This window comes from Chiloscyllium punctatum, chromosome 50, assembly GCF_047496795.1.
Source record: "Chiloscyllium punctatum isolate Juve2018m chromosome 50, sChiPun1.3, whole genome shotgun sequence".
In the NCBI taxonomy this organism is placed as follows: Eukaryota; Metazoa; Chordata; class Chondrichthyes; order Orectolobiformes; family Hemiscylliidae; genus Chiloscyllium; species Chiloscyllium punctatum.
This window is the reverse complement of record NC_092788.1, coordinates 32,188,458-32,213,689: the sequence shown is the minus strand read 5'-3', so window position 1 is coordinate 32,213,689 and position 25,232 is coordinate 32,188,458. Positions and strand designations below refer to the sequence as shown.

The following is a 25,232-nucleotide window of genomic DNA, read 5'->3' as shown; positions in this document are numbered from 1 at the left end:
ATTTTGGATTAGTGGTGCTGGAAGAGCACAGCAGTTCAGGCAACATCCGAGGAGCTGCCTGAACTGCTGTGCTCTTCCAGCACCACTAGTCCAGAATCTGGTTTCCAGCATCTGCAGTCATTGTTTTTACCTTGTAAAAAGTTAAAACTCACACAACACCAAGTTATAGTCCAACAGCACCTGAAGTGCTTCGAAAGTTAGTGCTTCTAAATAAACCTGTTGGACTATAACCTGGCGTTGGGTGATTTTGAACCGCAAAGTTAGTAACACACAACATGCAATCATCCAATTCCTTCTCCCGCTAGATTCTCAAACACTACACAACATTCTTGGCTACATTCTTGAAATTTTCAACAGTTTACATTCAGGGCAAGTTCTTCCCCCGGAATATGCGTGTCATTGCACACTAAAAAAAGGTTGGAATAATCTCACTATTTTAGTTTTGATTTTTAAAAATTTCTCAATAAACAGATTAGGATCAAGACAAAAAAAACCAAAATCTCCTACTCTCCTTGCCGAACAAAGACTTCAAATTGTTGAAGACCTTTAAACAGCACCAATGTCTCCTTTTCTCCAGCGGGATATGTTTTCTCAGGTTGATTCAATTTCTTGGAAAATTGACCCACTGGGTTTTCCATTCCAACTTTGTCATCCTGTCGGAGAACTGCTCCAATTTCCAAAGCACTAGGCGCGTGCTGCTAGTATAAAAGGTCTGTTAACGTGAGCTGAAAGTGTGTCGCTGGAAAAGCGCAGCAGGTCAGGCAGCATCCAAGGAGGCAGGAGAATCGACGTTTCGGGCATCAGCCCTTCTTCAGGAATGAGGAAAGTGTGTCCAGATAAAAGGTAGGGAGGAGGGACTTGGGGGAAGGGGCATTGGGAATGCGATAGGTGGAAGGAGGTTAAGGTGAGAGTGATAGGTCGGAGTGGGGGTGGGGGCGGAGAGGTCAGGGAGAAGATTGCAGGTTAGGAAGGTGGTGCTGAGTTCGAGGGATTTGACTGAGACAAGGTGGGGGGAGGGGAAATGAGGAAACTGGAGAAATCGGAGTTCATCCTTTGTGGTTGGAGGGTTCCTATGCGGAAGATGAGGCGCTCTTCCTCCAGCCGTCGTGTTGCTATGGTCTGGCGATGGAGGAGTCCAAGGACCTGCATGTCCTTGGTGGAGTGGGAGGGGGAGTTGAAGTGTTGAGCTACGGGGTGGTTGGGTTGGTTGGTCCGGGTGTCCCAGAGGTGTTCGCTGAAACCTTCCGCAAGTAGGCGGCCTGTCTCCCCAACATAGAGGAGGCCACATCGGGTGCAGCGGATGCAGTAAATGATGTGTGTGGAGGTGCAGGTGAATTTGTGGCGGATATGGAAGTGTCTCTTGGGGCCTTGGAGGGAAGTGAGGGGGGAGGTGTGGGCGCAAGTTTTGCATTTCTTGAGGTTGCAGGGGAAGGTGCTGGGAGTGGAGGTTGGGTTGGTGGTGGGGTGTGGACCTGACGAGAGAGTCACGGAGGGAGTGGTCTTTTCAGAACGCTGATAGGGGAGGGGAGGGAAATATATCCTTGGTGGTGGGGTCCGTTTGGAGGTGGCGGAAATGACGGCGTTGTACATGGAGGTTGGTGAGGTGGTAGGTGAGGACCAGTTGGGGTTCTGTCCTGGTGGCGGGTGGAGGGGCGGAGCTCAAGGGCAAAGGAGCGGGAAGTGGAGGAGATGGGGTGGAGGGCATCGTCGACCACGTCTGGGGGGGGAATTGCGGTCTTTGAAGAAGGAGGCCATCTGGGTGGTACAGTTTTGGAACTGGTCCTCCTGGGAGCAGATGCGGCAGAGACGAAGGAATTGGGAATATGGGATGGCGTTTTCACAGGGGGTAGGGTGGGAGGAGGTGTAGTCTAGGTAGCTGTGGGAGTCAGTCGGTTTATAGTAAATGTCCGTGTCGATTCAGTCACCCGAGATAGAAATGGAGAGGTCGAGGAAGGGGAGGGAGGAGTCTGAGACGGTCCAGGTAAATTTGAGGTCGGGGTAGAAGGTGTCATTACAACAGTTTCACTTCTTAATATTGCTTCCAGCTTTTCAACGGCTTTCTGACATTCCATCGACCGTGCCACCCTCAAGTGTTTTCTTCGCAAGTTTGTTGAGTGAATAGCTATTGTACAGATTTCAGCTGCAACATTCCAATAAATTCTGACCCTCCAAAAAACTCAAAAAGTTCAAGAAATGTTATCGAAAAGTGGGTACCGGCCATCAGTATAGCACAGGCTGGTTTTCTGCACATGACAGATGATGGGTAAAATTCTGTCGATCAACTCTTGTCAAGAAGAATGAATGTGGCAGGGACAACGTCAATTTAAGATCCACAAACAACATGTCAAAAAATATACCTGAATATAGCCGAAGACAGAACATTAACTGGAGTGTCTGAGGGGAGTGTTATCTTAATGGAGAGTTGCATGATATTGTGCAATCCCGCGAACATTTATTTCAAAAATCACAGATGACATTCCTAGTGCACCCAGAACCCCAGAGGTTAAAGCGAATAAGGTAGATAGTTACTGAGGTTTGGATGGCATGGTGGTTAGCACTGTTAGCTCAGAGTCCCGGGTTCAATCCCAGCCTCGGGCGACTGTCTGTGTGGAGTTTTCACATTCTCCCCCCCCCCCCCAACCCCCCGTGTCTGCGTGGGTTTCCTCCAGGTGCTCCGGTGTCCTCCACAATCCAAAAAAAAAGTGCAGGTTAGGGTGGTTTGGCCGTGCTAAATTGTCCCCGTAGTGCCCAGGGATGTACAGGTTAGGGTGGATTGGCCATGCTAAATTGTCCCCGTAGTGCCCAGGGATGTACAGGTTAGGGTGGATTGGCCCGTGCTAAATTGTCCCCATAGTGCCCAGGGATGTGCAGGTTAGGGTGGATTGGCCGTGCTAAATTGTCCCCATAGTGCCCAGGGATGTGCAGGTTAAGGTGGATTGGCCGTGCTAAATTTTCCCCGTAGTGCCCAGGGATGTACAGGTTAGGGTGGATTGGCCCGTGCTAAATTGCCTACTGTGTCCAGTGTAGTCTGGGTGGATTGGCTATGGGAATTGCAGGGTTACAGGGATCTTTGAGGGGGAGGGGGGATGGAGCAGATGTCTGGGTGGGACGCTCTTTGGAGGGGCGGTGGGGACTCGATAGGTCAAATGGCCATGCTGTAAGGATTCTCTAAGGAACACCACCAGGTATCCACTACCTCCGGGAGACCTTGTCTCCTGATTATTGTATATAGGTGACCGTGAATAGTTTCATTGTGTGAACTCATGATGTAAAGTGGAAGGGATGTTGTGTACTTGTGTAAGATGGACTGTCACTTTAAGAGTCCGGTCATGTGACATAAGAATCCCATGTTGAGTGGACAAACATCACTTCCGGCCTTCCTCCCTATAATAATAACTCATTAATAATGAAGCTACCGCTGATTAATGCTTTAGCCTCTCCTTGGAATTGAACAGTTTGGAATCTCCATTGGGAGATGGAGATTCAGAAGGAGAGCTGTCGAATGGAACCAGGCGGTTAACCATCACTCGGAGGTCAACCAGCACCAGGAGAAGGAGGGAGATAATGCAGGAGAGGTATAGAGGGTGGTATAGAGAAACGAGGAGGGAGAAAGAGAGAAAGTGAAGGGGGAAACAATGATGGGTGAGGGAAGAGACTAGAGCACCATTTTGTGATATCTAAGAGCTTCCTGGGATCTCCCCAAAGTTGGATCTATCCCGTTGTAAATTCAATAGCCACTTTCTGTTTTGCCCTTTCAAACCGAAACAATTCAGATTGACTTTCAAATAACGTTTATTTCCTTAGATTAATGTTTAAGAACTGAATTTAAAACTTTGACTTTATGAAGAAGCCAGTTTGTGACTTTTGGACATTTAGTTAAACCATTTAAATATGCTAAATTAGTAACTCTCATTCTTCCTCCTCCTCGGCCTTCCTGTCCAGATAGGAAGAGTCGACCCCCACCTCTTCGTAATCCTTCTCGAGCGAGGCTAGATCCTCCCGGGCGTCCTGGAATTCCCCTTCCTCCAGCCCCTCCCCCACGTACCAGTGCACAAAGGCCCGCTTGGCGTACATCTTGTCGAACTTGATGTTGAGTCGGGTCCAAGCGAACGCAATGGCGGTGGTGTTGCTCAGCATGCAGAGGGCCCGCTGCACCTTCGCCAGGTCGCCCCCTGGCACCACCGTCGGGGGCTGGTAGTTGATGCCGACCTGTGGGGAGAGTGTGTCTGGTGAGTTCAGAAATAATACCAGCCCCCCCTCCCCCCTCCCCCATGGACTCTGCCAAGTGAAAGGTTTTCTGGTTCCCTCTTCAACACTCAGCTGAACCTCACAGAGTTCTCCATCCTGTTCTGAAACTGGAATTTTATGACAAAAAGATAAACTTGTCGGAGCTAACTAGCCCTACATTTCTTTTTTTTACTACAGTTCTACTGCGGAGGTGCCAATTTGAAGACTTTGGAATTCCCTTAGATGCCAATCTTTTCTCATAATCCCTGTTTGCTTTTTTTCAAACACACCTCTGAATATTTTCTCAATTATATTTTCAAGCTGAAGCCTGTCGTAAAGCAAGCGTTTGCTTCTTTACCTGAATTTGGACCAACATTTTCATCCAGGAACCTCTTCACCCTAGCCTACCTTCCTGCACTACATTTTCAGCTTGACAGATACCTGCTTTATCCTCCTAGTTCTGTCCTCACATGGTGTTGCTGGAGAGATTGCTACTCAGCGTGTTGCTTGCTAACTTTCTGCCGAGCTACCAAATTGCCTAGAGTACCACACACCACCCCTTGGAGATGGTCATTGGCGCCAGTTTTGCCAATGGAGGTTGATCACTCTTCCCCATGCCATGGAGCCACCACCTTCAACACTGGTATCAGGGTGGTACCGTAACATTTGACTCTGGATTGGATCAAATATCATTCACATCTGTGGTCAGGTTGTCACGTTTCTCTCCAGGACCGAACACAAAACCATACTCACCTTGAACCCAGTCGGGCACCAATCCACAAACTGAATCGAGCGTTTGCTCTTGATGGTGGCGATGGCGGCGTTGACGTCCTTGGGCACCACGTCCCCTCGGTACAGCATGCAGCACGCCATGTACTTGCCCTGGCGCGGGTCGCACTTCACCATCTGGTTGGCCGGTTCGAAGCAGGAGTTGGTGATCTCCGGCACCGAGAGTTGCTCGTGGTAAGCCTTCTCGGCAGAGATGAGGGGGGCGAAGGTGGCCAGGGGGAAGTGGATGCGGGGGTAGGGGACCAGGTTGGTCTGGAACTCAGTCAGATCCACGTTGAGGGCACCGTCGAACCGGAGGGACGCGGTGATGGACGACACCACCTGCGCGATGAGGCGGTTGAGGTTGGTGTAGGTCGGTCTCTCGATGTCCAGGTTCCGCCGACACACGTCGTAAATGGCCTCGTTGTCCACCATGAAGGCGCAGTCGGAGTGCTCCAGGGTGCAGTGGGTGACCAGCACCGAGTTGTACGGTTCGACCACCGCGGTGGAGATCTGGGGAGCCGGGTAGACGGAAAACTCCAGCTTGGATTTCTTGCCGTAGTCGACGGAGAGCCTCTCCATCAGGAGGGAAGTGAAACCGGAGCCGGTGCCACCCCCGAAACTGTGAAAGATGAGGAAACCCTGGAGTCCTGTGCACAGGTCAGCCTGTTAGGAGGGGGAGACACAGCAATCTCATTCAGTTGGATATTGCATCTGAACACAGATGGAGGCAAATGTGCTAAGTCACTTTAATTATTTTACGAGGAATATTTTACCTGGAAACTGGTCTCCTGATGAACAGTCGTGGGCTGTTTGAAATCGGAACCAGCCCCCAGGAGTTTTGTTCTCTATTTGCTCATTGTCTTGCGGCTGTTGTTATGCCAGTCAGTATTTATTGCCCTCACCTACTTGCTGCTTTACAAGGTGGTCGTGAGCTTTTTTTCCTTCTGCTCCGTGGTGTGGCGTCACCCGCAGTGCCCGTGACAGAGGGAGTTCTGGGAATTTTGCCCCATTGACGCTGACAGAATGGCGGCACATTGTCCATTTCAGAGTGAGCGGTGGCTCGCAGGGGATAGCATTTCCGACCATCGGCAGCATTTGTCCGGAGGTTCGTGAAGGCGGAAGGTGCGGCGGAAGGAACCTTGGTGGTTCACCGCGTTCGATCCTGCGGGTGGCAACATTGCAGCCCCTGTTGGGGGGAGCTAATGCTTGTGGGGTGTGGACCTGGGTGGTGATTTGGAGATGCCGGTGTTGGACTGGGGTGTACAAAGTTTAAAAAAAAAATCACACAACACCAGGTTGTAGTCCAACAGGTTTAATCGGAAGCGCACTAGCTTTCGGAGCGTCGCTCCTTCATCAGGTGATAGTGGAGGGTTCCATCGTAACACAGAATTTATAGCAAAAATTTGCAGTGCGATGTAACTGAAATTATCCATTGAAAAATTGATTGTCTGTTAGAATACAGTGAGAGTTTCACTTCGTTCATGTGTAAATCACAAAACCCTTTTTTTTAAAAGTTGCGTTCTCGGGTTAGCTGTTAACAATGGTGATAGCTAGACAATATGTTGAAGTGTTAGCCCCTTGTGTTCTCTGTCTATGACCTGATGTTTAGATTGCTTCTAATCTAAAAAGTGAGATAACAGAGTTTTACAAAGATTCATGCAGTTTTTGAGCTCAGAGTTCGACATTGCACTTTGCCCAAAAACTGCATACATTCATGTAGAACTCTGAGCTCAAAAACTGCATGAATTTTTATAAAACTCTGTTATCTCACTTTTTAGATTAGAAGCAATCTAAACATCAGGTCATAGACAGAGAACACAGGGGGCGAACACCTTCAACCTCTTGTCTCGCTATCACCATTGTTAACAGCTAACCCGAGAATGCAACTTTTTAAAAACAAAAGGTTTTGTGATTTACGCACGAAAGAAGTGAAACTCTCACTGTATTCTAACAGACAATCAATTTTTCAATGGATAATTTCAGTTACATCACACTGCAAATTTTTGCTATAAATTCCGTGTTACGATGGAGCCCTCCACAATCACCTGATGAAGGAGCGACGCTCCGAAAGCTAGTGTGCTTCCGATTAAACCTGTTGGACTACAACCTGGTGTTGTGTGATTTTTGACCTGGATGGTGTCAACCTTCCCGAGTGTTGTTGGAGCTGCACTCGTCATTGCAAAGGGGCTTGTTCATGATGGGCGGGGTCGGGGGTGGGGGGGAGTCACGAGGTGAGTTACGCTCTGCAGCATGCTGACCTGCTCTTTCAGGGATGTGATTGGCTCTTTTTGTGATTGCAAGTCAGCAATGAGGTTGTCAGTGTACAAGTGGATGTGTGTGGTGACAGTGTCTTGAAACAGGGAACCGGACAGGTCATGGGACACAATGCAAGATGGAAGGGTGATCTTTTTTGGTCTGTCCCCCCACGTTGCATTTCCCCTGAATTGCCAGATAAAGGAACCACTCAAACATATCACCGCTGACTTGTAGGAGGCAATTGTGCAATTAACTTAGTGTTGGAGTGCACGCCTGGGTCAGATTACAAACAGCCAATTGCATCGCATTGTGGTAGGTTAGCTGAATCACTGTTCGGTGAGCTAATGCTGTAGAGGATGGTGTTGTAATGTGACAGCAGGTCAGGCAATATCCGAGGAGCAGGAAACTCGACGTTTCGGGCAAAAGCTTCCTGCTCCTCAGCATCGGCCTGACCCTGCTGTGCTTTTCCAACACCACTCTAATCTTGACTCTGATCTCCAGCATCTGCAGTCCTCACTTTCACCGTGTCTTGTGATAGGTTGAGTGTAGATGTTTCGAAGATTAAGGGGAGACCTGATAGAAACTTACAAGATCATACATGGCTTGGAGAGGGTGGACGCTAGGAAGTTGTTTCCGTCAGGCGAGGAGACTAGGCCCCGTGGACACAGCCTTAGAATTCGAGGGGGTCAATTCAGAACAGAAATGCGGAGACATTTCTTCAGCCAGAGAGTGGTGGGCCTGTGGAATTCATTGCCGCGGAGCGCGGTGGAGGCCGGGACGCTAAATGTCTTCAAGGCAGAGATTGATAGATTCTTGTTGTCTCGAGGAATTAAGGGCTACGGGGAGAATGCGGGGAAGTGGAGCTGAAGTGCCCATCAGCCATGATTGAATGCCGGAGTGGACTCGATGGGCCGAATGGCCTTACTTCCACTCCTATGTCGCATGGTCTTATGGTGGAAGGAACCAGTGTGGCAGACAATGATTAGCTTAGCAAGATAAACCAAGCCAGCATGATTGGTTATGCCAATGTTATCCAATAAGCTCAGAACGAACAACTGCAGGGGTACAAAGGGGGTGGGCTCAGTGGCTAGCACCGCTGCCTCACAGCACCAGGGTCCCAGGTTCGATTCCAGCCTCGGGCGATTGCCTGTGTGGAGTTTGCACGTTCTCCTCCGCGTCTGCCTGGGTTTCCTCCCACAGTCCGAAAGATGTGGGGGTTAGGGTGGATTGGCCGTGCTAAATTGTCCCCGTAGTGCCCAGGGATGTGCAGGTTAGGGTGGATTGGCCGTGCTAAATTGTCCCCGTAGTGCCCAGGGATGTGCAGGTTAGGGTGGATTGGCCCGTGCTAAATTGTCCCCGTAGTGCCCAGGGATGTACAGGTTAGGGTGGATTGACCGTGCTAAATTGTCCCATAGTGCCCAGGGATGTGCAGGTTAGAGTGGATTGGCTGTGCTAAATTGTCCCCGTAGTGCCCAGGGATGTGCAGGTTAGGGTGGATTGGCCGTGCTAAATTGTCCCCGTAGTGTTAGGTGCATTAGTCAGAGGGAAATGGGTCTGGGTGGGTTACTCTTCGGAGGGTCAGTGTGAACCGGTCGGGCCGAAGGGCCTGTTTCCACACTGTAGGGAATCTAACCTAAAGAGCCTGCGGGTATAGCCGTGAAGAAATGTTGATGGCTCTCACAGCTTTGATTTTGCAAGATTAAAGTTTAATTTTGTGAAGGATTCTGCGGTGTCCCCCTGGTAAATTTATGATAGAATTCTTCCACAACACTTCTCAGTTCATTAAACTGAGAGAACCTACCACCTTCCGGACGCGATCCAGGACCAGATCCACAATCTCCTTGCCCACGGAGCAGTGGCCCCGGGCGTAGTTATTAGCCGCGTCCTCCTTGCCGGTGATCAGCTGCTCAGGGTGGAAGAGTTGCCGGTAGGTGCCGGTGCGGATCTCATCTGGGGACAGGGAACAGAGACGTTACAACAGGAATGCAGAGAGAATTCAGGCCATTGTTTCAGTGAGGGCACTGAGTGAGCAAGCCCCCCCCCCCCCCCCCAATCCCTCCTCTTACCAATCACGGTGGGCTCCAGATCCAGAAAGACAGCTCGGGGAACGTGTTTGCCCGCCCCGGTCTCGCTGAAGAAGGTGTTGAAGGAGTCATCCCCACCTCCGATGGTCTTGTCACTGGGCATCTGCCCATCCGGCTGGATGCCATGCTCCAGGCAATACAGCTCCCAGCAGGCATTACCGATTTGTACACCGGCCTGGCCAACGTGAACGGAAATACACTCTCTCTAAAGAGGAAAGGACAGATTATCATCATTCCCGTGGATGGCGGTTCTACCTCCATTGGGAATAGGGGGCATTGTAGGATATTTTCTGTATGGAGAATGACATCCCACCACTGTAACCTTTGGATCCCATCCATTTCTGATTGGTCTACGTCTGAGTCATATGTCCTACATGGTTCCTCCAGGTCTTGCCAATTCTGGATCCCTCAGACCAGCGCCGATTACCGGGACTGGTACATATTTATTCTGTCTTGGTGAGTGCTCCATCTCGCCAGCCCTCATTAGTGACACCCACGTCAATCACATCCTGACCTCTATCAGCCTGAAACTCATCGGTCTGACCCCTTATCAATCACAACCCCCACCGCCCCCCAACCCAACCCAACCCAACCCAACCCTCCAGCCATGATAACGTTCCACTATCAGACCCTATCAGTCTGACCCCGTCCCTCTGATCCACCACCCCTGACCTCTTGTGACCTCGCTGTCTCAATGGAACCCTGGCGTTCTCCGCATTCTATCACATGACCTTACCATAATGTCCCTCTATTGCCGCAGCGTCTCGCGATCTGGTGCCCCCCGCCCTTGACGCCCGTGCTATTTATACCGCATGGCCTTTGAGCAGTTCGAGTTTTGATTGGTCGCTGAGAACAATGGGCACTTGTTGCTTGGACTCACGTCAACAAAGGCCTGACTCTACACCGCGCTGATTGGCTACTTTGTGGAAGAGGTGGGGCCGAGTCCTCAATAATTGACTATGACAGGAGCCCAAAGCGAAGCAAAAGGAAGTGGGGGGGGAGGGGAGGGGGATGTGTGTGTCTCAGGTACTAGCTCAAGGGATGATCAATCAGGGCTTCACCTCAAAGAGGAAGTCATTAAGGGCCTACTTGAAGCATTCAATAGCAGAGCGAGTTCTACAGAGCCTGATCAGTCAGACCCCCCCTAGCTTAATCAGTGTCATCATCCAAAGCCCATTCATCAGACACTCATCAACCAGAAACCCTGTTCAAGTCACATTCATCAGAACTCTACCAGCCAGATTCCTTCAGCCAACAGCATCTCCACTGATGCCTTCCTCAATGACCCTGGTTCATGATCCAACATATTGTGAAGAAATCTGGCCGTCTGCCATCCCCTATCAATTCCCCCATTCAACATAACATTATCTCTACCTATCAGCCTCTCAAATATTCGCCCCACGTGTGCCAGGTGTTAACTCCCAGACTCTTTTGTCTGGATTCATTCATGGGATTGGGCTTCACTAGCTGGGCCAGCATTGGTTGCCCATCCCGAGTTACCTTGGAGAAGGAGGTGGTTAGCTGCCTTCTTGAACCATTGCCGAGCATGTGCTGTCCATAATGGCAGATCCATAATGTCATTGGGGGGCGGCTCGAAGATTTTGAATCTTCAACCATAAAGGAATAGCCCTTTACTTCCAAGTCAGGATGGTTGGTGGCTTGGAGGGGAATTTGCACGTGATTGCGTTCCCATGCATGTGCTGTCCTTGTACACTTCCTTTATCCACCTTTGAGTTAATACTGTCAACACCTATGATCACAAATGTTCTGCTCAACAATTAATTTCTGGGGATTACTACCTCTTCGGCATTTCTGAAGGATTACAACCCGACCTATTGGATGTCACCAGTTAGACTTCTACTCATAAAATGACTGATGATCAGCTTGTAATTCATCACAAATTTTGGGTGCCGTGTTCCACTTCTGATTTATAAATGTTTTGCCAAGTTTCCTTGTTCTTATACTTTGCACCACTGTCAGTGCATCCAAGAAGATCAGGATACATGGGAAAAAATGTTGGTGGATGAATTTAAGGAGAGCTCAAAGATTGATGAACTTAGTTATACAATCATAGAGACGGTGGGGCCTGTTAGATTCTGTAAGGACTAGCTGGACCATGAGTTTGGAGACGGGGAGAGGCAGTGGGAATGCTTGTGGAGTTCGGTGAATACTTTGACCTAGTCTCACAAACAGGAATAAAACATGTATTGTAGTCAGGCAAGAGGGATGTGAAATCTAACATGGTATTGTGAGAAGATGTTGAAAATCCCTTTCATGTTATCTACCCACTCTTAGTTTCTCACATTTCCTCTTCGTTTCCCTCTGGACGTTTTACATTCAGTTAACTCTGAAAGGATTGGACGCGCTGGCGGCAGGAAACATGTTTCCGCTGATGGGTGAGTCCAGAACCAGAGGGCCCAGCTTAAAAATACGGGGTGGACCATTTAGGACGGAGATGAGGAGAAACTTCTTCACCCAGAGAGTGGTGGCTATGTGGAATGCTCTGCCACAGAGGACAGTGGAGGCCCAGTCTCTGGACTCATTTAAGAAAGAGTTGGATAGAGCTCTCAAGGATAGTGGAATCAAGGGTTATGGAGATAAGGCAGGAAGAGGATACTGATTAGGAATGATCAGCCATGATCATATTGAATGGTGGTGCAGGCTCGAAGGGCTGAATGGCCTACTCCTGCACCCATTGTCTATTGTCTATTAACTCCTCAACTGTACTTACCACATAATTGGTACTTTTTTTGATCATCTATGGATGATCCACTGGATTTGTTTGATCCACTGTTACCTTTAAAGGGATAGTGCCTGTCCCTGAATAGTTCTTCTTCAAAGGTAGCATGTTATTTGGCTGTAATGGGGCGGCACGGTGACTCAGTGGTTAGCACTACTGCCTCACAGCACCAGGGTTGTAGGTTCACTTCCAGCCTTGGGCAACTGCCTGTGTGGAGTTTGCACATTCTCCCCCCCCCCGTGTCTGCGTGGGTTTCCTCCCACAGTCCAAAGACGTGCAGGCCAAGTGAATTGGCCATGCTACATTGCCCATAGCGCATTAGTCAGAGGGGGGTGGGTTGCTCTTCGGCGGGTCGGTGTGGACTTGTTGGGCTGAAGGGCCTGTTTCCACACTGTAATTGTTCCTCCTAACCTGTAACTCCAACACGTTCAACCTCGCTCCATTCTTAGCCTCGTTGGCCCTCCCCCAGTTAATTATGTCTCCTAAAACTTATGATACCACGATCGCCGGTTCTCAAATGTTCCCCCATTTGCTGCTCCTTGGTCTACCCCCAAGACCCAGGTGGAGCAGTAACCCCTTTCTTCTTGAACTGGATTTGAGTTCAGATGAAGGGGATGTCTTATATACAGGACCTGGATGAGACTACACCTGGAGAATTGTTGTCAATTTTGGTTTCCCTACCTAAATGAGGATATACTTGCTTGAAAGAGAGTATAGGAACCAGCACAGCTGATATCAGAGATGACAATACTGTCCTATGAGGAGAGATCGATTTGACTTCATTCATCTATTGCACGAATTTGTGACCTAAAGACTACACTGCGTAATGTCAGTGTGCCTTTTCTCTTGTTCTTTTCCCCCAGCCAAATGCAGGGATGTTGGCATCTCTGGCTAAGTCAACAGTTACTGCCCATCCCTAATTGCCCAGACGGGATGGTAACATTCAATGCCATTGCTCTGGATCTGAAACCAGACGGGCTTTTTTTTTTAACGACAACTGGCAGTGTTTACATGGGATAGCTTAGTTTAAATTTTTATTACCGTGGTGGGACCCAAACCAGAACGTTCATTTGGGATTCTGGAGTGCTAGTGAGGGCCTATCCTCACGAGACATTCAAAGGATGCGAAAGGATATGACTGAAACACGTACAATTCCATTAGGGTTGGGCAGACTAGGTGCAGGAAGGAAACTTTGCCTGACTGGAGAGTCTCGACCCAAGGATCACAGTCTGAGGGTAAACAATTTAGGATCGAGAGGAGGAGATATTTCTTCACTTACAAGGTAGAATTAACGAGGTAAAAACAATGACTGCAGATGCTGGAAACCAGATTCTGGATTAGTTGGTGCTGGAAGAGCACAGCAGTTCAGGCAGCATCCAAGTAGCTTCGAAATCGACGTTTTGGGGCAAAAGCCCTTCATCAGGAATAAAGGCAGTGAGCCTGAAGGGTGGAGAGATAAGCTAGAGGAGGGTGGGGGTGGGGAGGAAGTAGCATAGAGTAGGAAATGACCTGGGAGTTGCAGTGGGAGAGGGACTCCCTGAGATTCTTGGAGAGAGAGGAGGAAAACTTCTTCAAGCCAGGCATCCTTGCAAGAGGACTCGCAGTCGGGTTAAGATCAACGAGGTTAAAAACAATGACTGCAGATGCTGGAAACCAGATTGTGGATGAGTGGTGATTGGATGCTGGCTGAACTGCTGTGCTCTTCCAGCGCCACTAATCCAGAACCTGTGGAATTCTCAATCACAGAAGAAGCCAAATCATTAAATATATTCAAGAGAAAAGGTTTTTTTTTAAAAAATATTAAAGGCATCATGGGGTATGGAGAGAAAGCTGGATTTTATTATAATAGAGGATCAGCCATGATCATAGTAAATAGCGTTACAATTGGCTTGAGGCCTATTCCTGCTACTAATTTTTGTTTTAATTCATAGTGTTGCAGGAAGTTTTCAAGATCCCTGAGGAACATTTTCCCCCTCTCTGCTCAAGCCACTGTGACTAGTCCAGTGTACATTCAGAAAGTCAAAGTCACCCGTTGTAGCCGCTCAACAGGTTTTTGCACCCTTGTATAATTTTCTTGCAAGTGCTTTCCTCTGCGTCAATTGCACCAGTTTGCAGCCTAAGAACTACACTGAGTCAGGTCAGTGCGCCTTTTGCTTTTACTATTTTGCCCCAGCCAAGTGCACGATGTCCTTGATTGTGACATCCTCTACCTCTCAGTCTTCCCCTTGAGTTCTGAGGAAGGACCTGGAATGTTAACTCTGATTTCCCTCCACAGGTGCTGCCAGACCTGCTGAGCTTTACGAGCAATTTCTGTTTCTGCCTCTTTCTGGAACTTTGCAACGCGTTCCATAATTAGTACGATCACCTATCCCCCTCTTCTTCATAGAACATAGAACATAGAAGAATACAGCGCAGTACAGGCCCTTCAGCCCTCGATGTTGCGCCGATCAAAGCCCACCTAACCTACACTAACCCACTATCCTCCATATACCTATCCAATGCCCGCTTAAATACCCATAAAGAGGGAGAGTCCACTACTGCTACTGGCAGGGCATTCCATGAACTTACGACGCGCTGAGTGAAGAACCTACCCCTAACATCAGTCCTATATCTACCCCCCCTTAATTTAAAGCTATGCCCCCTTGCAATAGCAGACTCCATACGTGGAAAAAGGTTCTCACTGTCAACCCTATCTAACCCCCTAATCATCTTGTACACCTCTATCAAATCACCCCTAAACCTTCTTTTCTCCAAAGAAAACAACCCCAAGTGCCTCAGCCTTTCCTCATAGGATCTTCCTACCATACCAGGCAACATCCTGGTAAACTTCCTCTGCACCCGTTCCAGTGCCTCCACATCCTTCCTATAGTATGGCGACCAAAACTGCACACAATATTCCAGATGCGGCCGCACCAGAGTCTTATACAACTGCAGCATGACCTCAGGACTCCGGAACTCAATTCCTCTACCAATAAAAGCCAGTACGCCATATGCCTTCTTCACTGCACTATTTACCTGGGTGGTAACTTTCAGAGATCTGTGTACATGGACACCAAGATCCCTCTGCTCTTCCACACTACCAAGTATCTGACCATTAGCCCAGTAATCCATCTTTTTATTACTCTTACCAAAGTGAATCACTTCACACTTAGCTACATTGAACTCCATTTGCCACCTTTCTGCCCAGCTCTGCAGCTTCTCTATATCCCGCTGTAACCTGCCATATCCTTCCTCACTGTCTACAACTCCTCCGACTTTCATATCATCCGCAAACTTGCTCACCCAACTTTCTAACCCTTCCTCCAGGTCATTTATAAAAATGACAAACAGCAATGGTCCCAAAACAGATCCTTGCGGAACACCGCTAGTGACGGCACTCCAAGATGAACCTTTACCATCAACTACTACCCTCTGTCTTCTTCCAGAGAGCCAATTCCTAATCCAAACCTCCAACTCACCCTCAATGCCATATCTCTGTATTTTCTGCAGTAGCCTACCATGGGGGACCTTATCAAACGCCTTACTAAAATCCATATATACCACATCTACCGCTTTCCCCTCATCTACCTCCTTAGTCACCTTCTCAAAGAATTCAATAAGGTTTGTGAGGCATGACCTGCCCTTCACAAAACCATGCTGACTATCCTTGATCACATTATTCTTATCCAGATGTGCATAAATCCTATCCCTTACAATTCTCTCTAAGACTTTGCCCACAACAGAAGTGAGACTCACTGGCCTATAGTTACTAGGATTATCCCTACTCCCCTTCCTTTCCCTATCCTCCCTGTTTAGTTTGTTCTGAAGAATGTTTAACCCCCATCCTTTGAGCCAAGTCTCTGTTGTCACTGCAATATATTATCACATCTCAATCTATCTAGAACTCACAAATGTTATTAGCTCTGCATGTATAGAAACCCTAGTTTAAACTTGATGACTTTCTCCTTTAGTCTTTGATTCTCTAATCAGTTGCAATCTATCACTCCCAGTAATTTGTGCACATTAGCATTCCTCTCTGATATTCCTTCCTGGTTCCCACACCCGTGCCAAGAAAGTTGGAATTTCCCAACAGCGGTCACAAAATGTCCTGCAAGGAATTAATTTCTGCCTCTGTTCAGGTACAGACCATCTGGGATAGATCTAACAGATCTAATCTCCCCCACAGCTGGGAGCTAAAGTCTTCTCCCCCAACCTCCTTCCACATTTGCCTGTAGCTACGCATTTAGCTATCTTCGTTTCATATTTATTTTCTGTGCTGTGTTGGGCTTGGGAGCGATCCAGAGAACATGGCCTTTGGTTGGCTAATCTCCTACTATTCTCTTTCTTGGTTCGGGAGGGGGGAGGGCGGTTACTGGATAGGTCATTTATTGTCAATCTCGACTTGTCCAGAGATTTGTTAACAGTTGACCACATTGCCACGGATCTGGTGTCGCGTGTAGGTCAAACCAGGCAAGGACTTTTTTTGCGTTGATGACTCTGCAAGCCAATGTCTTGATTTAAAAAAAAATCTGGCAACCTTACAGCATGAAATAAAATAAGCGAAATAGGGCTGAATGTTTATTCAGAGATTAATGCAACCGTGTCTGTCATCACAGAATCCGACAGTACAGAAGAGGCCGATTGACTCTGCACCAACAAAAAAATGAGGTTACAAAAAAGACATTACAGACCCACCTTTCAACACTTGACCCCATAACCTTAAATGATATGACACTTCAAGTGCTTATCCGAGTACTTCTTAAAGTTTAGAATGTTTCCCATCTCAATTACCTACCCAGTCAGTGCATTCTAGATTCCCACCAACCTTTGGAGAATGTTCTATTTTTTTTAGATTAGATTAGATTACTTTACAGTGTGGAAACAGGCCCTTCGGCCCAACAAGTCCACACCGACCCGCCGAAGCGCAACCCACCCATACCCCTACATTTATCCCTTACCTAACACTACAGGCAATTTAGCATGGCCAATTCACCCTGACCTGCACATCTTTGGACTGTGGGAGGAAACCGGAGCACCCGGAGGAAACCCACGCAGACACGGGGAGAACGTGCAAACTCCACACAGTCAGTCGCCTGAGGCGGGAACTGAACCCGGGTCCCTGGCGCTGTGAGGCAGCAGTGCTAACCACTGTGCCACCGTGCCGCCCACGGTGTTTTCTAAACCTCCTACCTTCCATCTTAAAGTAAAGCCTCCTCCACCCCCCACCCCACCAGCCCATTATTGATCCTCTAACGAAGGGGGCTCTCTATTGACCCTGTCAGATGCTTCCAATCCACCCTGACATGCGCCTCAAGATACTCTACACTTCATACAGGTCCTCTCTTAGTCTTCTGTGCTCTAAGAAAGCAATGTGAACTTATTCAGGCTGGCCTCGCAGTTATACTGCTCCATCCCAGGCAACATCCTGCTGAAACACGTCTTCAGCTCCGCTAGTTATGTCACATCCTGCAGCAACCAGAACTGCACACAGTAGTCCAACCGTGGCCTATACAAAGTTTTGAACAGCACCAAGATTACCTCGCTGCTGTTATAGGCTATACCATGACCAATAAAGCTAAGTGCCCCATATGCCTTCTGAAGTACCCTGTTAACTTGTCCTGTCACCTTCAGATATCTGTGGACAAGCAACTAAAGATGCCTAGTGTCTTGTTGCTCATTGAGCGCTTGAGTACTCTGTCAACTGATCAATGGCGAATTTATCTGTGGGAATCCAACTGATGTCTCACAGACCAGAAGGTGGTGAATTGCAACCATAATTCAGTTAGTGTCTTTAGGTGATGGAAAACCATTGTCTTATAGTCTGACAGATGGGGATCTGGCTAACGATCTTGGGACTGATACTTGAGGTCCTATCTGATGCCCACCTGACAGATACTGGTCTTTGTAGATGTGAGTTTGACCATAGGAAACATTGTGGGCACATTAGATGGTGATACCGGAGATGTTGCCAAATGCTAGCTTTTGGAAGTGGGCTTACGTTGCAAGAGCAAATGTAAAATGGCGCTGGTTTTGATGTACCACCTATTGGGTATGGTACCAGTGAAGGGTCTGCCTCAGGTGAAACTGTGACTGAGCTGAAGAGTCTAACTCGGTAAAAACAATGACTGCGGATGCTGGAAACCAGATTCTGGATTAGTGGTGCTGGAAGAGCACAGCAGTTTCTTGGAGAGAGAGGAGGAAAACTTCTTCAAGGCAGGCATCCTTGCAAGAGGCTTCGCAGTAGGGTTAAAATCCTCTAGCTTATCTCTCCACGCTTCAGGTTCACTGCCTTTATTCCTGATGAAGGGCTTTTGCCCGAAAGGTCGATTTCGAAGCTACTCGGATGCTGCCTGAACTGCTGTGCTTTTCCAGCACCACTAATCCAGAATGAAGGGTCTAACTGATGAGTCTCTGAGCAATGGGCTCTGACTGAAGGGTGCCTCAAGACCTGCTGCTGATGACAGTTGCTTTGAGTTGAAATTCTGATTGAATCGTCCCCCTGAGCTGGGGGCTGAGACAAATCCCACCGCCATTTTTACTGTGGGTTCCTCCCATCATCAATTGTGACGACTCGGCCCCACCTCTTCCACGGTGTAGCCAATCAGCGTTGTGTAGAGTCAATGCCTTTTGTTGACGGGTGTCCAATCAACAAGAGCCCATTGTTCTCAGCGACCAATCAAAGCTCGAACAGGCCAAACGCCAGGCGGTATAAATAATGCGGGCGATCGAGGGTGCGCATCAGAGAGAGAGAGGAGGTGCGGCAATAGAGGGACATTATGGTAGGGGCACCAGGGTTCCACTGAGACAGAGAGGGTCACTAGCGGTCAGGGGGAATGGGGATTCAGAGAGATGGGGGGTGGGGTGGGGTGGGGGGGGGGGGGGTGTCAGTTGGACAAATGGGGTGTGGCTGATTAGGGTCGGTCCGATCGGGATTGCGGTCGATAAGGGGCTACATTGAAAAGGGTGCATCAATGGGGGCCAATCAGTTGATGCAGAGGGATTGAGGTTGTGATGGATGGGGTCCAATTTTGTTTTTTGGGAGGTGGGGTGAGGGACCGGCGTGAAGGAATCACAAATGATTCTCGCTGCGTTTGCTTATCCCTCTGATCTGGATCATCCATCCGATTGTGACGATCAGGGACACTTGGAGTTGCCTGACATTGAACAGGAGCATCACAGTGTAAAAACAAATTTCCCTTCTTCCTGTGGGAATAATGACTTGTTCTGGCTTTTTAGCGCGAGTGTATTTCCATCCACGTTGGCCAGGCCGGTGTACAGATTGGGAATGCCTGCTGGGAGCTGTATTGCCTGGAGCATGGCATCCAGCCGGACGGGCAGATGCCCAGTGACAAGACCATCGGAGGTGGGGATGACTCCTTCAACACCTTCTTCAGCGAGACCGGGGCGGGGAAACACGTTCCCCGAGCTGTCTTTCTGGACCTGGAGCCCACCGTGATTGGTAAGAGGAGGGATTGGGTTGTGGGGGGGAGGCTTGCTCACTCCGTGCCCTCACTGAAACAATGGCTGTGTCCCTGTTGTGACGTCTCTGTTCCCTGTCCCCAGATGAGGTCCGCACCGGCACCTACCGGCAGCTGTTCCACCCTGAGCAGCTGATCACCGGCAAGGAGGACGCGGCTAATAACTACGCCCGGGGCCACTGCTCCGTGGGCAAGGAGATTGTGGATCTGGTCCTGGATCGCGTCCGGAAGGTGGTAGGTTGAGTTAGCTGGAACTTCCCAGCGAAATTATCTGCAGTCCATCATTCATCCTCTGCTTGTTGCAGATCTTCCACGAGCCAGGTAGTCTTTCATGCATCCTACTCGGACGTTGTGCATCGGCACTTTGGATTTGCTCGGGAAGATGAAAACTCCGGCAATCGAGCTGTACCTGGAACCCTCTGAGAACACTCCTTGGGGTTGTTCAGAGTTCCAGTTCACCTGAGCTCACTTATCCAGGAACAATGCTGCAGTTGTATAAGACTCTGGTGCGGCCGCATCTGGAATATTGTGTGCAGTTTTGGTCGCCATACTATAGGAAGGATGTGGAGGCACTGGAACGGGTGCAGAGGAAGTTTACCAGGATGTTGCCTGGTATGGTAGGAAAATCCTATGAGGAAAGGCTGAGGCACTTGGGGTTGTTTTCATTGGAGAAAAGAAGGTTTAGGGGTGATTTGATAGAGGTGTACAAGATGATTAGGGGGTTAGATAGGGTTGACAGTGAGAACCTTTTTCCACGTATGGAGTCAGCTATTACAAGGGGGCATAGCTTTAAATTAAGGGGGGGTAGATATAGGACTGATGTTAGGGGTAGGTTCTTCACTCAGCGAGTCGTAAGTTCATGGAATGCCCTGCCAGTAGCAGTAGTGGACTCTCCCTCTTTATGGGTATTTAAGCGGGCATTGGATAGGTATATGGAGGATAGTGGGTTAGTGTAGGTTAGGTGGGCTTTGATCGGCGCAACATCGAGGGCCAAAGGGCCTGTACTGCGCTGTATTCTTCTATGTTCTATGTTCTAATAGCGTTAAAAACACGCGGAGAGCTATTAAAACTGAACACCTCCTCACCTTTGCCCTCTGACTGACGCCCACTGACTCGATATTGCTGCCACCTCACCTGACTACATGCTCTGCTCACCTCGACACTAGTACCAGAAGCCCGCAGGGTTGAGAATGCAGCGCTGGAAAAGCGCAGCAGGTCAGGCAGCATCCGAGGAGCAGGAGAATCGACGTTTCGGGCACAGGCTCTTCTTCAGGAATCATTACGCCCGAAACGTCGATTCCCCTGCTCCTCGGACGCTGCCCGACCTGCTGTGCTTTTCAAGCACCACACTCTTGACTCACCTCCAGCAGCTGCTGTCCTCACTTTCTCCTACCAAAAGCCTCCACTCAAACATGACCCACCCCCCCCCCCCCCCCCACCCCCCCAACAGCTCAAAACCCTTTTCCCACTCATCTGCTTAGCCCTGCACTTCACCCCACCCCACCCCTCCCAGCTGGCACCCCATCCCTCCCTTATATTACGCACCTTTCTTCAGTAGCTATCAAAGTGCCTTTGGGAAACAATTTAACTCTGTGGACGTTAAAATATAACCAGCATGCCTTTTAGAGTCTCAGTATAATGAATATATCTGGAATAATAAAGATCTGATGACCACGAAACCATGGCTGATTTTGCGAAAACCAATCCTGCTCAAAGTCCTTTCCCAGAAAGTTGTGTGTCAAATTTCCCACCTCGACCTGTCTGTCCTATATGACTGCAGACTTATTACAATGCAGCTAACTCTTGATGTCCCTTGAAATGGTCCCGATGAGACATTCTTAGATTTTGATTACTTACAGTGTGGAAACAGGCCCTTCGGCCCAACAAGTCCACACCGCCCCGCCGAAGCGCAACCCACCCATACCCCTACATTTACCCCTTACCTAACACTACGGGGACAATTTAGCATGGCCAATCCACCCTGACCTGCACAGTTTTTGGACTGTGGGAGGAAACCGGAGCACCCGGAGCAAACCCACGCAGACACGGGGAGAGAACGTGCAAACTCCACACAGACTGAGGCCTGAGGCGGGAATTGAACCCGGGTCTCTTGCGCTGCGAGGCAGCGGTGCTAACCACTGTGCCACCGTGCCGCCCGAAGGGGGGATTCAAAATGGGCAGCCGATTCCCACATCCTGTGAAAGAATTTAAAATGTCCGGGAGGCTTCAAACCTGTGGCTGGATTTTGGTTGGCAGCTTGGTTTTTCAGACGCCTTCTCGTGTCTGTTTGATTATGTAAATATCTGACTTAATACAATCTCCCAAAGTTCACTTCCCAAGCCCACTTTGAGGATACATTTTTATAACTGATTAATGAAATGTATACATCACTTGTTTCCTATCCCTAATTACACTTGAGACGCTGTAGTGAGTTGCCTTCCTGAACCATGGCAGTGCAGTGGTGTTGCTATACCAAGGGATATCAGGATTAAGACCCAGCGTAACAGAAGCGATTTCTTTCCAACTCGGGACGGTAAGTGGCTTGGGGCACTGTGCTCTCTGCTATCCTTCTCCTTCTCAACGGAGAGGTCACGTGGTCGGAAAGGGGCTGTTGAAGAAATATTGCTGGCCTTGCTGCAGTGCACCTTGTAGAGGGTACACACTGTTGTCAGTGGAAGAGAGTGAATGTGTACGTCGTGCCGTGCAAGTGGATTGCTTTGTGTTGGATGGTGTTGAATCGCTTGAGGGGTGTTGGAGCCGCAATCGGGGCAAGTGGGGTTTATTCCATCGCACTTCACTTGAAAATAGTGAACAGGCTTCGGGGAATCCGGGTCCTTGCTTCCAACTTTCTCGTGCCAAAACTTCTTGTTTTAGCGACAGTCAAGAATATTCACGTCATACTTAATGTGTTTGTTCCCTCACAGGCTGACCTGTGCACGGGACTCCAGGGCTTTCTCGTCTTCCACAGTTTCGGGGGTGGCACCGGCTCCGGTTTCACTTCCCTCCTGATGGAGAGGCTCTCCGTCGACTACGGCAAGAAATCCAAGCTGGAGTTTTCCGTCTACCCGGCTCCCCAGATCTCCACCGCAGTGGTCGAACCCTACAACTCGGTGCTGGTCACCCACTGCACCCTGGAGCACTCCGACTGCGCCTTCATGGTGGACAACGAGGCCATTTACGATGTATGTCGGCGGAACCTGGACATCGAGAGACCGACCTACACCAACCTCAACCGCCTCATCGCGCAGGTGGTGTCGTCCATCACCGCGTCGCTCCGGTTCGACGGTGCCCTCAACGTGGACCTGACGGAGTTCCAGACCAACCTGGTCCCCTATCCCCGCATTCACTTCCCCCTGGCCACCTTCGCCCCCCTCATCTCTGCCGAGAAGGCTTACCACGAGCAACTCTCGGTGCCGGAGATCACCAACTCCTGCTTCGAACCGGCCAACCAGATGGTGAAGTGCGACCCGCGCCAGGGCAAGTACATGGCGTGCTGCATGCTGTACCGAGGGGACGTGGTGCCCAAGGACGTCAACGCCGCCATCGCCACCATCAAGAGCAAACGCTCGATTCAGTTTGTGGATTGGTGCCCGACTGGGTTCAAGGTGAGTAGGGATTGTGTTCAATCCTCGGAGCCCTGGGGGAGCCTGGGATGAGTGAATTTGATAAGGGGTGAACAATATTCTGTCCAGTCCTGGTCATCGAGCCATGCATACTCATCACGGCATGGAATTAAATTCGGGAACAAAGAAAGGAGGGTCTCCCATTTAAGGTTGAGGCAACATTTATTTTGTCAGAGGGACTTTTGGAGCCATATCCCTTGGAGGGCAGTGAGGTCGGATTGTTGAATACTTTAAAGATGGAGGGAGACAAGTTCCTGACCAAGGAACTCACAGGGGATTTGGGAGTTGAATAAGGCATTGAGGTCCCGATCAGCCCCACATGGGACAAGTGGCACCCTCCTGTCCCTCAGTCCCACCTTCTCCCAAAGCGAAGCTGACATTAAAGGGAATAGGGAACCGGCGAACGGAACAGAGCTGAGGTTTTGAACTAACAACGAGACAAACATGCTCAGAGCTATCTCGGCCCACGAATGGGCCATCCAACGTTCGACTTCCCAGTGCGGAGCAAATGCTATCTGACAGCTGTCCTTCTTCCCCCAGGTCGGCATCAATTACCAGCCCCCAACGGTGGTGCCAGGGGGCGACCTGGCAAAAGTGCAGCGGGCTCTGTGCATGCTGAGCAACACCACCGCCATTGCTTTCGCTTGGACCAGGCTCAACATCAAATTTGATAAGATGTACGCCAAGCGGGCCTTTGTCCACTGGTATGTGGGGGAAGGACTAGAGGAAGGAGAGTTCCAAGACGCCCGGGAAGACTTAGCCTCACTCGAGAAGGATTATGAAGAGGTGGGCGTCGACTCATCCTACCTGGACAGGAAGGCAGAAGAGGAGGAAGAATAAGATTTCGTTGAGAATGACGATGACATTTAACTAGATTTTCTGATGTTACAAAGTGGGGGTGGGGCAGGGTCTCAAAAGCTTAACTTAATTTTGCATGCATGTTACAGATTATAATAAATACATGGATTTGGAAATCATTTTGCAATGTAACTTGTTTGCAAAACAACAGAGGTTGGGAAACATCATTTGGATGATGCCTTTCACAACACACGGGATTTTCCGTTATTGTCACTTCAAACAATCTTAAAACAGCAAATTGATAATCAACAAATCCTCTGCCTTTTTTTGTTATTGATCTGGACTCAAGGGATAAGTATTCAACAGGATTCTCGGGAAAATACCCTGGTGTTCTTAATAGAGTTAGAAATCACACAACACCAGGTTATAGTCCAACAGGTTTATTCGGAAGCACTCGCTTTCGGAGTGACGCTCCTTCATCAGCTGGTTGTGGACTGCCCCACAAGTTACCTGACGAAGGAGCGTCGCTCCGAAAGCTAGTGCTTCCGAATAAACCTGTTGGATTATAACCTGGTGTGTGTGATTTTTAACCCATTGAGTCATAGAGATGTACAGCATGGAAACAGACCCTTCGGTCCAACCCGTCCATGCTGACCCAGATATCCCAACCCAATCTAGTCCCACCTGCCAGCACCCGGCCCATATCCCTCCAAACCCTTCCTATTCATATACCCATCCAAATGCCTCTTCAATGTTGTAATTGTACCAGCCCCCACCACTTCCTCTGGCAGCTCATTCCATACACGCACCACCCTCTGGGGGAAAAAGTTGCCCCTTAGGTCTCTTTTATATCCTTTCCCTCTCACCCTAAACCTATGCCCTCTAGTTCTGGACTCCCCCACCCGAGGGAAAAGACTTTGCCGATTCACCTCATAATTTTGTAAACCTCTATAAGGTCACCCCTCAGCCCCCGACGCTCCAGGGAAAACAGCCCCAGCCTGTTCAGCCTCTCCCTGTAGCTCAGATCCTCCAACCCTGGCAACATCCTTGTAAATCTTTTCTGAACCCTTTCAAGCTTCACAACATCTTGTGACCAGAATTGCACGCAATATTCCAACAGTGGCCCCTAATCAATGTCCTGTACAGCTGCAACCTGACCTCCCAACTCCTGTACTCAATACTCTGACCAATAAAGGAAAGCATACCAAACACCTTCTTCACTATCCTATCGACCTGCAACTCCACTTTCAAGGAGCTATGAACCTGCACTCCAAGG

The 25,232-nt window shown here is 49.2% G+C and overlaps 4 protein-coding genes across 5 annotated transcripts in view; 3 read left to right on the top strand and 1 right to left on the bottom strand.

Annotated features, from left to right (window-relative positions):
• Positions 1 to 3,581, top strand: part of LOC140470021 (metabotropic glutamate receptor 6-like) — a 32,335-nt gene extending 28,754 nt beyond the window's left edge. The window contains exon 4 of the mRNA XM_072566487.1: positions 3,435 to 3,581. Within this exon, the coding sequence (XP_072422588.1) occupies positions 3,435 to 3,581 (147 nt within the window). The remainder of the gene's footprint in view (positions 1 to 3,434) is intronic.
• The window catches only part of LOC140470119 (histone-lysine N-methyltransferase SETDB1-like), a 556,598-nt gene that overhangs the window by 306,408 nt on the left and 224,958 nt on the right, over positions 1 to 25,232 (top strand). The gene's annotated exons all lie outside the window — the stretch shown is intronic.
• Positions 3,910 to 9,507, bottom strand: LOC140470136 (tubulin alpha-3 chain-like). Its single transcript, XM_072566578.1, has 4 exons — positions 9,321 to 9,507; positions 9,056 to 9,204; positions 4,981 to 5,661; positions 3,910 to 4,209 (listed from the first exon to the last, which is right to left on the bottom strand). Exons 1-4 carry the CDS (start codon positions 9,439 to 9,441, stop codon positions 3,910 to 3,912), a joined length of 1,251 nt encoding a protein of 416 aa, XP_072422679.1. The 5' UTR covers positions 9,442 to 9,507.
• On the top strand, positions 19,322 to 24,050 carry LOC140470069 (tubulin alpha-3 chain-like). Its single transcript, XM_072566515.1, has 4 exons — positions 19,322 to 19,516; positions 19,621 to 19,769; positions 22,460 to 23,140; positions 23,699 to 24,050. The coding sequence occupies exons 1-4, from the start codon at positions 19,396 to 19,398 to the stop codon at positions 23,996 to 23,998; spliced, it is 1,251 nt and encodes a 416-aa protein (XP_072422616.1). The 5' UTR covers positions 19,322 to 19,395; the 3' UTR covers positions 23,999 to 24,050.